Source organism: Tinamus guttatus, unplaced genomic scaffold, assembly GCF_059628265.1.
Source record: "Tinamus guttatus ecotype Peru unplaced genomic scaffold, ASM5962826v1 Tinamus_guttatus_pri_ptg000535l, whole genome shotgun sequence".
Lineage (NCBI taxonomy): Eukaryota > Metazoa > Chordata > Aves > Tinamiformes > Tinamidae > Tinamus > Tinamus guttatus.
In genome coordinates this window covers 220,361-235,594 of record NW_028289069.1, presented here as the reverse complement: position 1 = coordinate 235,594, position 15,234 = coordinate 220,361, and the positions used below count along the sequence as shown (strand labels likewise).

Here is a 15,234-nt window from a genome sequence, read left to right as displayed (position 1 = left end):
TACGAAAAAACATTTTAGAGTGGAGAACTAGGAATCTCTGATGCTTATGCTGAAAGGGTAAAATGGAGAAAACCTAACGAAGCAAGTCACCACCATGCAAAATCCAAGTGTTTTAGGCCCCACCTGCATGAATGAAAAAACGTCAATACCACTTCTGCCTGCTTCAATCTATAAACTGCCTGCTCTAAATGTACAGTTGAATATATATATCTTGTGCACTTTTGTCACACCAGTCAACAAGTGTGCCTCTGACCAAGCCTTTGCTTGCCAGGTAGACAGTAACACAGAAACGGTTACGATGAAGCCATGACTTAGTCACTGTATTCAGCATCCCTTCCTTTCTTGCAAGAGGAAGGAAGTAGGTGATGATAGAAGAGAAAATGTTAAGGAGAACACGCATGGTTTTGGTGCATGTTTCCCTGCTGCCCTGCTGTTTTAAAGTCATTAGAAACAAAGAGAAACAAAGCACTTGGTGTAGAGAACTGGAGTTCAGTCATTCCCTGGGTCTTTTCTATTGCTCCAGATCCTCTTGTAAGCAGAATGGCTTGAAGAAAAGTGTTACAAATGGAAGTACTTATGATACACTGGGTTTTTTGTTTGTTTGTTTGTTTGTTTGTTTGTTTGTTTGGTTGGTTGGTTGGTTGGTTGGTTTTTTCACACTGGAAGTAGAAAAAAACCCTTGTAACTGAAGGTATCATTTATATAAACAAGAAGCTTCATTGAACTTGGACAGTGACACCGCAAATTGCCTGGGAAGTGACTCACTATGACTTCAACTGATATCTGCAATTTTAGAAAGTAGCAGCAGATAAAGACTTACAAAGAGGACCCAGTTCTAACAGTTTGTCAAAGGAGCAGCATGGGGTGGTTCCAAGTGTTGCACAAAACTGCAGAGCCAAAAAAAAAAAACAAAAACATTAACAAAACAAGTCTTACAGCAAAGAAAAATATCAAATGAACAAAACTGTCCACAAGGACAACAAACAGGAGTACAGATGACTTAGGACAAAATTTACTGATTTTAGCCGATGCCTACTCTTCAGTGGAACTTTGGAGAATCTACTTTTTTTCCCAAAGCTCCCATAAGCATACACGGAGACAAATACATAAAATATAATATTAATATAAAATTAATGGATAATAAAGTCACATATACTAGTGTATGTATTTCCTATGTGTCTCACATGCTTCTCATGTAAACCAATACTAATATCACACATGCAGTTATCATTAAAATGATTTGCAATTTATGCTAGTACAGGCAAACTTTGAACATGGACAACTGTAAAGATACTGAGATTCCTGTTGACAGTTGACCGTAAAATGTTACAGTTTGAATTAAAGAGCGGAGGCTCTGTAACAGAGACTTGTAGCTGATTTACGCTGAGAGGATCTGCAGGCTGGAGCCTGTTCACTGGTAGAGGTATTTTCCAAGTAAGTTTTTCTCTCCCAGCTTCATCCTAAAATTCTGAAACTGCACTACCCTCACTCTGTTCGTTTCGTGTAAGAGACATCCTGCGTATGACCACAGTGGGTCAAAAGCAGAGGCAACATAAATGCTGGGGGAAGTTTGATGTTTGTTAGAGAATGTAACTCGGTGAAGGTGAGATGTGGAAATTTATTGGGAGGAAGCAGACAGAATTATAATGCACAAAACAACTATCAAGTGCAGGTAAATAGACATTATTTTATATTTTGTTAGTCATGTCTTAAACACCTAGTCTCATTCTTGCAGATAATAATAAAACTTGGGACAGGTTTGTGCCTTATGCTGAATTTATATGTAATAAAATACACTTCACAGTTTAAATAGAGAAAGTATACTTTTTTTTAACTGGAACACTGAAGTATTAAGGCATTAGATGATTTATACAAGGTCACACGCAACACCATACCACAGCCAGAAGATGCCTACAAATATTTCAAGTGCAGAAGCTTTTTTATTTATGTACTTGTGTTTACTTTTTAAGAAAAGCAAGGAACTCCTTGATAGTATCTGGCCATCTACTATACTTTTCAAAAAACAAACATTCTTTGGGCTTCTAGTTTTTCCTTGACTTGTTGTCTCCATATCCCAACAAGTTTTCTGTGATCAAAAAAATAATGATGATGCCAGTAGTAAGCTGTCTAATAAACAAGCCATTGCTATAGGTAAGCCCTGTCTCTCTTAAGTATCCGTGTATCCTTTCAAATACATCTGTTTCTGTGGAGAGCTGAATGTTTCTGCTTAATAGGAAGTATTCGGGCGGCACTCAGTTTAAATAAACTTGGCTATACTGTTAGAGAAAGTCATATCCCGCCTTCATGTAGGGAAGGAGTGATTAAACGTAGTCATACAAAATCCAGAAAGCATTTTAGCTCCAGCACTGCACGTATTCCCCCAGATTGACTACTGCACCAAAATTAATAACTATAATATGTAATAACTAAATGTTCATTGCACCAATAAAAAAAAAAGTAACAGGAAAAGGGATTATTAAAATAAGAAAGTGCTGATTCAGATTTTTTTTTCAAACAATCAAACAATTAAGAATGTGGGATGGAAATATATGCAGTTTTGAAAATGAGAAGCATATTGAACACAGAGATAATAAAATTTTGCTCCTGACAATTTTTTTTTCTGCCAAATCTAGCTTTTACCTACATTTGGCCCTCTCATATTCCTGAGACAAATGAAAAGAGAAGAATGCTAACAATGCTTGAGGTGGTCTTATGAGCACTCTGGAAGTTTATTCATAATTTTGGTGGATTAAAAATAATTTAAAACATTAAAAAATATTTTAAAATGCAGGATATATTTTTTCTGAGGAATAGGTTTGTGTTTTGGCTAGCAGAGCATGCACATAGGAAGTAAATAATAATACATTTGTTGCACTGCTGCCTAGCTGAGATGCTCTGATGCTCCCACAATCAGGAAAAACCTACATTTCATCTTTGGTTGAACTATTGATCTAGAAATAGGAGCACAAAAGAATGGTGGAGACCATGATGAAAACAAATCTAATTTTTCTGTATACACATAGAAGAATAGTGGTTGACCCATTGCATTGGAAAATACTGAAGTGTGTCCTCAGGTCTTAGCTCCACACACATACATTTCATGATAACGAATACTGGACTTTCTGGCAAGATTAGAGCACAATTATCTTGGCCATTCCACTGATTAAAATAAAAAAACAAATAAAGAGACAATTACTGCCCAATTTCACAACAGAAAATACGAATTATTGACATTAATGCCATACTGCATTCTCCTAATCAATGTAAGGCATAGGTTGCTTTGAGAAGACATTACATGAGCTCAAACACAGTTAAATAAATGGCCTATTCTGTAAACGACACCTCATCTTCTAAAATAATTCTGTTGTCCTCTGTGCAGGTGTCTAAGCCTCAAAGCTACTTGTGCTAATTCCCAGAAACCCCTTAAAGCAACAGCACCTGTTCCTGCAAGGGCTGTCCTTAGCCTGCCTTGGTGCTGAGCAGTGAATCTAACTCAATTTGTAACCTGCACAACGGCAGTGTAATCACATTTGTGCAAGGGGCAGGGGACGGGCTGCATCCCAGAAAGGAGCCTGGTGGCTCCGGAGAGCCCGCGGGCCTCCTCCTCTCCAGGCTGTGCGCTCTGTATCGGTCTCCCTCCTTGCTGCAAGCGTAAAGCAGCTCAAATGCTTGCGCCAGTCACCTCCCCTATCACTTTCCTGAAAGCAAGAGCAATGTCAGGAAACATGCTTGAATCTTTATGATGCCCAAGAGCAATGTTCTTGGGTAGCACAAAATAAAGGTCGAGATTCTCAGCCATTTCCACTGGAAAACCTCCTAGCACCTTTCTTTTTTTTCCCAGAAAAAAAAAAGAAAGATGAAAAGATGTGGATGCATTTTGCATAGTTTTGCCGTTAGGCTTTTCACGTGTAATTAATTAAAATGAGACTGTTTTTAATGCTCTCTTATTATTTTTATTTTCCCTTACTCATTTGCTTGCCAGCTTGCACTCTTCAGAGTTACTGTGGCTTTAAAAAAAATGCAATAGCTTACTAAACCACAACCCAGTATCTTAGGAAACAGTAATAATTCACAAACTGTGGGGTAAGAAACATCGCCCTCGAGGTCTGTGTATGCCTCAGAGACTGCTTCTTCCAAACAGGAATCTGTGGTCAGGATCTTAGTGTTAACTCCTACTGAAAAGATGGCTCCCGTGTCAGTCTGATGCAGATTTATTGCTTCCCATGCGAGTCCAGATACAAACAGGCTGCTTCTTAATATCCTGTAGGTCATCACTCAGAAGAGTCATTTCAGCTGCAGTCAGAGGGGTTTCACGCTGGGTCTTTGTTCAGCAGAAAAGAGATCATGTTACCGCAGCATGAAGTGGATGAAGTCGTTGAAGTATACGGCACTATATACATGCCAGCTGTTGCGATATAACAGTTCTGATACATGAAAGACATATTGGCCCTTTTGAATGTTACCACACGAAAGAAAAGAAACAACTACTGAGTCAGACAGGTGTAAAACCTGCAGGGCACTTAAACACATTCAAGCGAACTGTGCTTGAATGTAGTGGACCAGACCTCTGAATTTAGAAGTGCATAACTTAGTGGTCTCTGTCTTTAGGTATCCTGGTCAACATGCACCTAATGCAGAGGTTTTGATCAAGCTGAGAACACAGGGCCCAGCTGGGAAAAGCAGTTAAGCATGTGCTTAACCTCCAGCGAGTGTTTATAATTAATGAAATGAACATGACTTCAACACGTGCTTTAAAGCTCTGCTGAATGAGGGGCTGCATGAAGACTTGGATGTGGGCCACACTTGGAAATTACTACCTCTGTGTGAATTGTGACATCTCTGGTTCCTCCTCATGTGGTAGGGCCGAACGTAAAGTTTGCACAGTGTGCCCTGCTTCACTATATCAAACTAAGCCTGTGCTGCAATTTCTGCAAGAGTATTCTGCAAGAAACAAATTAACCCAAATCTGAATTAGGAAATAAAGAACCGAAAGCTCTAGCCACATTGCTTCAATTTGGCAACAGCTTTTACAGAGGAAAGTGATAAGTTACTAGTGCCATAAGATATTGATGGTGCACTGGAATTCAAAGATGCTCTTTTTAAAAACAATGCCCTCTTCCAGTCCCCAGCTAAAAAGACTGTTTGCCAAACATTATTTATATGGAAAGCAAATCTGTAATTACCAAATTGCTCTAATGAGAAATCCTGTTTCACATCAAGCCCTGCAAGGAACCCCTCCCCGACTCTCCTCTTGCCTCTAAAATAAAGCATTTCTATCAACTTTAGAATGATGTTTCCCAATTTGTTTAATATGAGCAGAGAATCAGGCATAAAAAGCATCATACTTCGCTTGTGTCTTGATCTTCTTTTTGATCCCCTACAAAATAATTTTTCTGATAAGAGAGACTGCCTCAGCTTGGAGGCTGCCAAGATCTCTTTATTAGCAATGTTCTCTCTGCATTCACACTGCCTGGTCTCTCCAGGCAGAATTTCTTGTTAAATTTTCTGCTTTGATGTTGGATCTCTCCTGTTAGCAAAGGATCTGCGATGCAGGGAGCAAGGAACAAAGTGGAGTAAGGTGTTTCCTTAGCAATGTGCCTGTCTTTGTCAGGGGACCAAAACAAAATAGCACCAAATTACTCAAGAACAAAAGAAATGGAAAGGCTTTTGAAATCTGCAAGCCAGAGAAGGGAGCACTAATGCAGTGCATGAACTGCTGCTCAGCATGACAGAGAATTAACACACCTTTTGAATTAAGAGGCCAACCATGAGGATAATGAGATCTAGTTTAATCTAAGCTGACATGTTTTATGTATACAAATAAATGGAAGACCTGGCACAGGCCATATTAACTCAGACTGAGCCTTTGCTGCCTTTGAAAGCCTGTTTTGCACAGCTAGGCAAACACAGGAGGAAAAACAACAGTTAAATCACCCTTTGTAATGGTGTTGCTGAATGCATAAACAGAATATTTGATTTCCCTTTGCTACACAAGAAAAATTAACAAGAAATGAATATTTATGAGGGACAACTTGCATTTTTTGTTAATGGATATCAGATGAGCAACAAGCCCCATTACCTTTGTTGTTGGTGCATGGAGAGGTGGTATATACCATAGGGCCATACTTGGCATGTTGTTAAGAAGAAAAACAAAACAAAGAAACAAAGAAAAGCCTAGAAAACAGAATGGTTTAAAATGAATAGTAAGATAATCAAGTTGGACCTGATCAAGATATTGCGAGCTCGTATAATGCAACAGAAATAACACAGGGATTGTGGCACACATACACTTCCACAGATGCAGCCAGTACAATTAAGCTAACTTAGGCAGCCCTAAATAAGCATTTAGGATGCGCTGTCCCTCAGTCACAGCCTTGCTGTATTGGAAAGCGATCACTGTGGTGTGCTCAGTCATCCCAGGGACTCACTTGTTCCAGACAGGCAAGGAAATAGCAGCAAACCACACCTAAGAAATATGTCCTTCACTCTAGCCATCCTCACACAATGTATAAACAGACACTAAAGATTATTAACAAGAAGACAAAAAAACCGCGTATTTTCAAAAGGCTTCATGTGATTTAAGCTTCTTTGTCGCATTTGGCATTTACCCATGACTATAAACAACCTTAATCTGCTAAATATTCTGAAGTGTTCATAGAAACTTAAGACATATTGGCCCTTTTGAATATGCTACCACCTGAAAGAAAATAAATAATGACTTTCTGGAGGAGCGAAAAAAGAATATATTTTATAATACTGCTATTTAGATATGGAAGTTGTTAAGACTAAAAAATATTGCATTATAAATAGCAGTAAATATCAGTATTATATTATAAATAGCAGTTTGTAAAGTTTGTAGGCCAATTTAATATATTATTGCTAACATATTATACCTGTTCATAAATCTATACAGATTATGATCTATATGAGGTTTTGCAGAGGTACAATGCTCAGAAATGAGCAGAGCATTTTATTCATGATGTAAACACAAAGTTTACTTTCTGTGTGGAAAAGCAGGTGGTAGTCTCTTGTTTTAACTTGAAATACTAAGATGGTATTCTGAATTGACAGGAGGAACAGATCTGATATATAAGCAAATACTCTTTTGAACCACACATTTATTATAGTAGAACCAAACTTCTCAATTTTATCCAATCCAAGACTGTTCTATGTCAAAATCTGGGGATTATGAACTTAAGCTACTTTAGCCCGCTGCTCAAATGAGTTTCTCCTGCTGCAAAGAACTGCACTTCCAGAATGCCTCAAATTATTTTCCTGCACATATAAATAATTAAAATGACTCCAGCAACGTTCATGACAGTGAAGAACATTCACAGAACCCATCCTGACATTCTATATTCTATATTCTGTCTATATATTCTATATTGTATATATATAGAATATATTCTGTATTATAGTTAATTCCTGTCGGGGATGAGAGTATCTACTCTTCCCAAAAACAGCCTATTTGAAGCAACAGATCCATTGACAAATTAAAACCTAGTACTTACAAAAAATGGGATAAGGCCAGCAGCTTTGTCTTCCTCCAAAACTTTTTTTAGAGCTGAACCACAAACAGTAAATTTTTCATCTGAAGGAACATTTTTTATCTTCACACCACCAATTAATGCAGCCCTTTCCACAGATGAATGGGCCTGCAAGGAAGCAGAGAAGTTTTAAGGCAGCCATCTATTACTGGAAAGTAAGAAGTTCATTTGAATTTGAAAAAAAAAAAAAAGACAAACAAAAAGAATAATTTCATTCAGATAAAGCAACATTTGAGATCCTGGGGCTGTTGCTGGTAACAAACATTACAAGGCTCGCTCTGTCCCTTTCCTCCATACTCATTCACCCCCACATCCCCACCCTCCATAGTAACTCTGAAATATTCCTGAAACCACTGCTAAGGTCTCATTCAGACAAGAGTTCAATTAATGTTAATGAGAGCTTTAATTAACATGCTGTCAGAATTAGGTTGGATTGATAAAGAGCTTCAGGATTTGGCTCCAAATCAACCAAAAGACAATCAGCCTCCTCATAATAATTTCGTTGCTCAAGATAATATTTTCACAGTGTTCAGGTTTGCTGAACTATAAAAAAATTTATGCCATGATATAGTTTAATTTGAAATATTTTCTTACATTATTATTTTGTTTTACATTACTTACTGAATAAATCATAGTCCAGTTATTCCTTCATTTTGTTAGGGTATTAATAATGCAGTCTCAATGAGTTACTTTACTTACAAGCTTTTTTATTTGGATAATCCTTAGATTGCTTTTTAAAACATAAAGCACATTTCAGTATAGAAAAATAAAAACATTACTATGGAAATCCTTAACATATTCCATCTCTAAAATAGAGGAATAGGAAAAATGTATTTCTGTTAATAATAAAAGGTCAATTTAGCCACAAAATACTCTTTTTTAGAGCATGACTTTTTAGTTGTGAGAGAGAAAAAAATGAACTATTTTACTTTCCCTCTTATAAGATTTCTTTAATCACCACTAATTTAAAAGAAGAAAATTCCCCACCTCTTCATATCCTGACTGTTCTCATTTATAATCTCCATGTCATTCTAGTTGGTTCTTACTAGGACCTAGAAGAGCACTTATTAATTATACTGTAATTTAGCATATAATCATTGAAAAGATTAATCTAAACTAGAGATTCAACAAGACCAGATGAAGTTCCTACCTTTCAACTTCCTATATCCCTAAAATTACTCCTTTTAAAAACAGATTTACTATTAACTTGTATCTCAGTTGTGCCGTTTGTCAATGTGCCTTGGTAAACTAATTAGGCACCAACTTCAGAAAATTTGGAAGTCGAATTGTGAAATATAACTGGCCTTTGAAGCGGAACACAATGTGTTTACCACTGCAATATCATGAGATTTTTTTTATAAACAATTTACACATGGAAAGGATTGTAAATGAGCAAACTCACAAAAAATTAACAAGGCTGTTTCATAACATTTCATACCACCACTCATAATCCTAGGGTTAAAACCACGAATATGCTTTTGCATTACAACAAATTGTTAGTGCTCTGTTGTCCTGTGGAGTTCCTAATCCTCAGCGATGTGCCCAGGAATATCCTGCCATCCTGGAAAAGAGCCAGGAACTAAACAGAAATCAGCAATATGAGCGGGCAGCTACTTAAGTTAGCCGGAGGAAAAGGCAAAGAGGTTTTGATGAAGGGAATGACCTCAGTAAATTTCAGAATATCAAACAGCTACCCCAACTTCTGTCCTTGTTTCTCACCGTCAGGTCTCTGCTGAATGCTCCTCTCAGCTCTGAGGTGCAGCGTCCTATCCAGGAAGAGCCTCAGCAAGGCACTAAAATGGGCAGGGATCCTTCTCAGTTGTCTTCAAACCCACAGGTAGTCGCTGGGGAAAGCCTCATTCCCAATTCTGCTCTATGCTCATTTATATAATGAAGAGTATCAGTGGGATAAAGAGTCTCTTGAAATGCCTCAAAGTTATGGTGGTCTCCCAGGATATCAGAGGCTCTTTGCTTCAGATATCCCTACTAGCCAAGTTTTTACCTGCCTCCTAATCCATCCTTGCACTGTTTTGCTCTGTCAGTGCGTGATTTTCTCTCCCAAAGGATGGCTTAGGCTTTCTTTCTTTCATGGATTACTGTATATGAGTCATACAGGTCTGTCCTTAATGCAGAAGGGCCGGTGAGCTCAGCAACAATCTTCTTTGAAAGGTCAGCGATATCTTAAGGCGAATCCTTCTCTAAACAGAAAAGTCTCTGACATTCAATGTGCGTGGGAGCCTGTCAGTCCTCATTTCAGGTCAGCCACTTACAGAGGGGAAATGGGAAAAAAATAATAGGGCTACGTGCATCACTGGGTCAGAGTTACAGCTCTGGGATCAGCTGTCTGTGCCAAAAAAGGACACACATTTTTTGTGTCTTTTGAAAACAGTAATCTCTCCTGATACTTTATTATTTTGACTGATGCATATTTTTACCCTACAAGTATAGTCCCTTTTCCCACTAGCAAAGAGCAAAAGTACTTTTAAATTGCTGTCCTTAACATATACTTAGTTTAGTAAATCAAGGCAAACCTGAAACCTGCCTGGTTTACCCTGCAAAATTAGACTTTACTTCAAACTGAATGGTAGTACTAAGCAAGTTCCTTCAGTAATTGACATTTAGATAAGAAAATGTCACAGCTTTTGAGAAAAGTAGCATTGCTTGGCCCTTCAGTAGGATTAGAGCTTTAGACACGTAGGAGCAGCAGAACTCACAGGACTAAAATTTACTTTCATTAACAGTAAAAGCCTCTCATGGTCTCAGCCTGCTGAGAATTCAGCCCAGTTCAGTCTGCTAAATACCACTCACAGTCAGAAATCAAGGATTATGTTTGCTTAGAAGATTTCACAGCTAGTGACACATACATATTTCAGTACCTTTAAAAAAAAAGTTTTAGACTTTGTCCAGTATTATGACCAGTTTGCTTTATATTCATGTAGTAGATTTATGTGTGTGCATACACTTGCTTGCATGCAAGCATACATGGATATATGCATGGTGGATATATGCATTTGTGTGTGTGTGTGTGTATGGGAAAATTATGTGTGCACACATGGAGACACATGCCCAGGTCTGACAACAGATGATCTAGATTTATTGAACAGTTGAAATAATCACCTTAACTCAAGTATATTTACTGCAATGGACTTCTTTGCAGAGAAGCAGCACAATACCTATGCGACACTAATCTCAGGAAATTTATTCTTTGTTTTACAGTAGCATACATGAAACACTGGTACATCAGTAATTATGTACAAAAAGAATGGAAAAAACAAAACCAAAAAGTCCTTCCTCCAAAGAGTTTATACCAGCCAATTGGGGCAGCTGCAATTAGTAAGGATAGACCCCATGCTCCCAGGCCTATGTTTGAGAGGTACTCACCTGATCTGAAGCATAGGCCACCAGCCTGCCCATGATTTCTGCTTCTGTTAGCTCAGGCTTTTCTGACTGCACCCATTTAATCATTTTTGTTCTTGCAGCAAGCAGTGAAATCAGTGTGGCTTCACTGGCACTTCCCTGTGGGATCAACGGAAGATTCAGCAGGAGGTTCCAGAAGAAATCAGTATTTTCTTCGGTAGGAATTTGAGAAGTTGATAACACCAACTGCATATGAGAAACTGCACACTCTTAAGCTTTTCAAGGATACATGTGACGTCAAGGGAGGAATCCCTGTTAAATTTCTGCTATCCTCCTTCTAATGCCTCTGTTGGCTGTTTCTCTTCAGTTCATGCATCAACCTTGCAACCATACCATAAAAAACAGATTCACAGGCCTAGAAGTATACAAAAAGGCTCACCAGAGTCAGACCTCAATCACTCCTTAACCAGGAACAACTGTAGAGTAACTGTTATTTCTCTTACTTTAGATCTCCAGAGACAATTTTATACACTCATTCTGGCTGCCACTGAGCACATCATTATTAAGCTAAATTTCTAATGTAAAATAATTGTTTAGGGTCCCTCGGTGTTCAGTGTAGAGAGGTAACCATATGTACAAAGCAGTAAGACCATGTACATAGGCCTCAGCAACTACATAGGCTTGTCAGCTTAGATAGCTAGATCCTCTAAAAGTGTTTTTCTATCTGACAAAATGTGAGATGAATCCAACCTGATGCATGTTTCAGGAAATGAAACTTCTGTCATCAGATCTTTTGTTAGCAAAGTTATTTCTCACATGCTGAACACAGTGATATCTAAGGAATGGTGAAAAATGTTTGTACTTCCAGACAGTCTAGTTAGCTAGAATATGATGATTTTGGTGTCTAGTTATTTGAAGAAGTCAAGAAGGTGAGAAGAAGGTTTTATAGTCAGGTTTTATTATTGGCTCAATTATAAAACTGCTGGTGTCTTTCCAGTGCATATAAGGAATATGGACATTAAATATACAGCTGTAGGAAATTTTAAAAATTCAGGCATTAACTTGATATTTGTAAAATTAAGTCCCCACTGCTGGAGACTGCCTGGATGAGCTTGGGAAAGTCACAGGCAAAAGAATAGGGTCAATCATCTGATGAGTGTCACCAAATGTCCTGGCATCCCACTGGTCTGATGCCTAGTCAGCTAAGGCTGACTTGTATGAGTTTCCTTGTGTAGAAACATGGAGGAACAGGAAAGGGCTGAATATTGCCTTACAGAGGTGGGATATAGCCTTAGGATGCGTGAACCCAGTGACTAGAAAACGCGTTTGGATGTCGCATAGGCTCTTTTTCACCTTGCCTCAGTTTCTGCTTGTCACCTCTTTTATACTAAAGCTGAAAGTGTTCACAGAACTTGGCTCACAAGACTATTCCCTTCACTTGGCATCAAAGTCTCGCACTGAATATTTTGGGGAAAAATGTCTTCGTTCTTTGCTCGGCTTACTGACAACAAAAATGAATTAGACTTCCCAGACCAGTGATAGGCTGAGTCTTGTTTTGTTTCAAGCATAAAATACTCCTTTTTTGCAGAGCAAGAAAACCCTTTTAAAATTCAAAGTAAATGTATTTTTTTCAGCAGTTTATCTGGAATGAACAGCAGGATGCATACGTGCTATGTTCAGACAAGGTTCAGAAAGAAAGTCGCTTTCTCACTCATTTGTAGACGATATTTTTTCCCCCTCTCGAATGCTGTGCTCTGGATTAAGTGAAGGATGATGATACCTTTCCTTTTACCGCCAGCACACAGAGGTTGCCATGGCAAGGAGGCTCAAGTGGCAGAGGGAATAGCAGAGAGAGCTGATGCTCATGTCCACCAGAGCTCTGAACTGAAATTTTCTTTCATCTTTTGCCATTTTCAAGTGTCATCCTGTATACTGCAAAGTGCTTCATATTGACATAGACTTCTAAATATAATTAAGAGCCAATTTTCATGGGCTCAGTTTTACCCAATACTACAATAATTACTTGGTATTTACCAAGGAAATGACTGGCAGTTACATACACTCATGCTGTCTTTGCCTCTCTTATGTGTATCATTATTGTTTCAAGAACAAGATGTTCTTGAAGATCTACAGCACAAATGGCTTCATCATAAGCAGGAGCACAGAACACGTTTCGATTCTTGAAACTGACTGGTATCTGATGAAAATTATGGGCAATCGGTGTTGTCAGCCTCAAAGGGCAATATTTCCTGCTGATAATCATCAGGCATAATTGCTTGCTTTCATTGGGATAAAATAAATGCTGCTGAGACACATGACAAAAGCTTGATTTCTTGAATAAAAAAAAAAAACAGACTCATTGTAGTGAAAATAACAGAGCAGGCAGGATGAGTAAGGAGTTACTCTGGATACACAATGTTGTAAGTGGAGAAAAAATTTGCATTAGGTCATGATAACAGCTTAAATTCATACTTGACTTGGAAACTGTGTGGCAAAATTCACTGGAACATGCTGTAGACACTTGGAGCTGAGACCAGTGAAAGAAGCCCCTACTTTTCGCATGTAATTCAAATCCATTTAGAAGCCTAGTTTAGAATAAAATGCATTGTGCCCTGTCCTTCAAAAACCAAACTCCACAGATTATTAAAGCAGCACAGAAGAATTATTTAAAATTTAGTCTTCATCACTATAAGAACCTGTTTTAATTAGATAAGTATTTGCGACCAGAGTCTAGTGCATTTGCAGAAAGACCATACACCAGTGGAGAGACCTCTACCACACAATATGGCTTTATTACGTATTTAAGCTTGCCCAATGACAATGTATTCATTACTGTATGAGTTTTGCCCTGTTCGGAAACTGCAAGCTTTCATTAAGCAGTCAAATTTTCAACAGCTTGGGAACTTTTTTTCTATTTTGGGTATTGGAGTTCAGTCTGCATTTTGTATTATCTAAATAATTCAGATTTAGATTCTAATTTTAAGCAGCTTCATTTTATCATTACATGCCAACATTTTGTGTTTTTATAGAAGGAAGACATCTTCAAACTATGCCAGCTGCTTTAACTAAGAGTGATAAGACTTTCTACTATATTATTTTTTTTCTACTTATATAGATTCTCTGCTATTTTTGTTATCCATTGCTTGATCTATGACACTTTTTTTATTTTCATGAAAAAGGAGGATTGTTTTGGAAAATGATTTAGGGAAATGCTTGATCATGTCTAAGGTGAACCTTTCAAATCCCTTTTCATAGTGCTCTGATGTCTTCAGTAACTACTGAAAATCCTCAGATTTGAGAAGTTATGCTCTATTTTCAGCCACGCAACATCCCTGAAGAGTGTTGATAAGCTTCTCCACATTCACTTCACTTGATCAAAACATTAGTATTGTTATCCTACTGGATTCTTTAGCATTACGGTTTGAATGTTAAACTCAAAATTGGGCAATAAAATTAGCCTACTAACAATTTTTTTACAGAGAAGAGAGTTTGAGAAACAAAAAATTACATTCATGACTGGTTGTACCCATGTATGGATATTCTCACGTATGGATATGTCAGTCTCTCTAAAAATCTAAATTGAACTCTGGTTGCAGTGAAAATATATCTTCCCCTTATTAATATGTTAGTATGAAGCTTTTACCAAATCATAATCACAAATTCACCGCATATTCTGTCCTGAATATGGCCTACCTGAATGACGCCTCCACCTTGTCCATCCTTCCCAGCTAAAAACTCTTCAGGCAAATTAATCATCTTCCCTAGCCAATCCAGCATAACGGTCTCCAGCTCTGTGCAAGCTGGACTTGCAGCCTGTGTTGAAAAATAAAGCAAAGGGAATGATCTCACTAGACCATGGAGAGGGATTGGATCCACCAGAGCAAGGGCATCTCCCTTTCTGTCTTTGGTTATGGAGGCAAGAGACTAGTTGAATAACTTTACCAACTAAATTAGGATTGTGAACATTGTTTTATGCATGGTATTCCTAATACATATTAAAAAATTGCCACATAGGATCTCACATAGAACCATGACTGTCAAATGTGAAACCTAGGATTTGTACCTTGCATATTTTTTCCACACCAGGTAGTAAACTCTTTTGAGAAGAGCTCATCTGAAATTAAGGTGTGTTTGTTTTTCCCAATACAATTTTCTATTAATGCAGATGACAAAAGAAATCATAGCACCAAGTGATAGGCAACAGTCATATTATTTAATGAGTTATCAATAAGCCTGCACTCACTTTTTAGGATTATTATGGGTCCAGAAATGCAGGTATATGGCTAGTCTCACTACTTATTCTAAATGCTGGCAGCAGGCTTTTATTACT

General features: G+C 37.8%; 1 protein-coding gene across 1 annotated transcript in view; it reads right to left on the bottom strand.

The window, feature by feature from the left end:
• The window catches only part of DDC (dopa decarboxylase), a 54,636-nt gene that overhangs the window by 21,345 nt on the left and 18,057 nt on the right, over positions 1 to 15,234 (bottom strand). Inside the window, exons 4-7 of the mRNA XM_010220890.2 lie at positions 14,598 to 14,717; positions 10,929 to 11,063; positions 7,512 to 7,655; positions 821 to 887 (exon numbers count right to left, since the gene is read on the bottom strand). Coding sequence (XP_010219192.1) covers positions 821 to 887; positions 7,512 to 7,655; positions 10,929 to 11,063; positions 14,598 to 14,717 — 466 coding nt within the window. The remainder of the gene's footprint in view (positions 1 to 820; positions 888 to 7,511; positions 7,656 to 10,928; positions 11,064 to 14,597; positions 14,718 to 15,234) is intronic.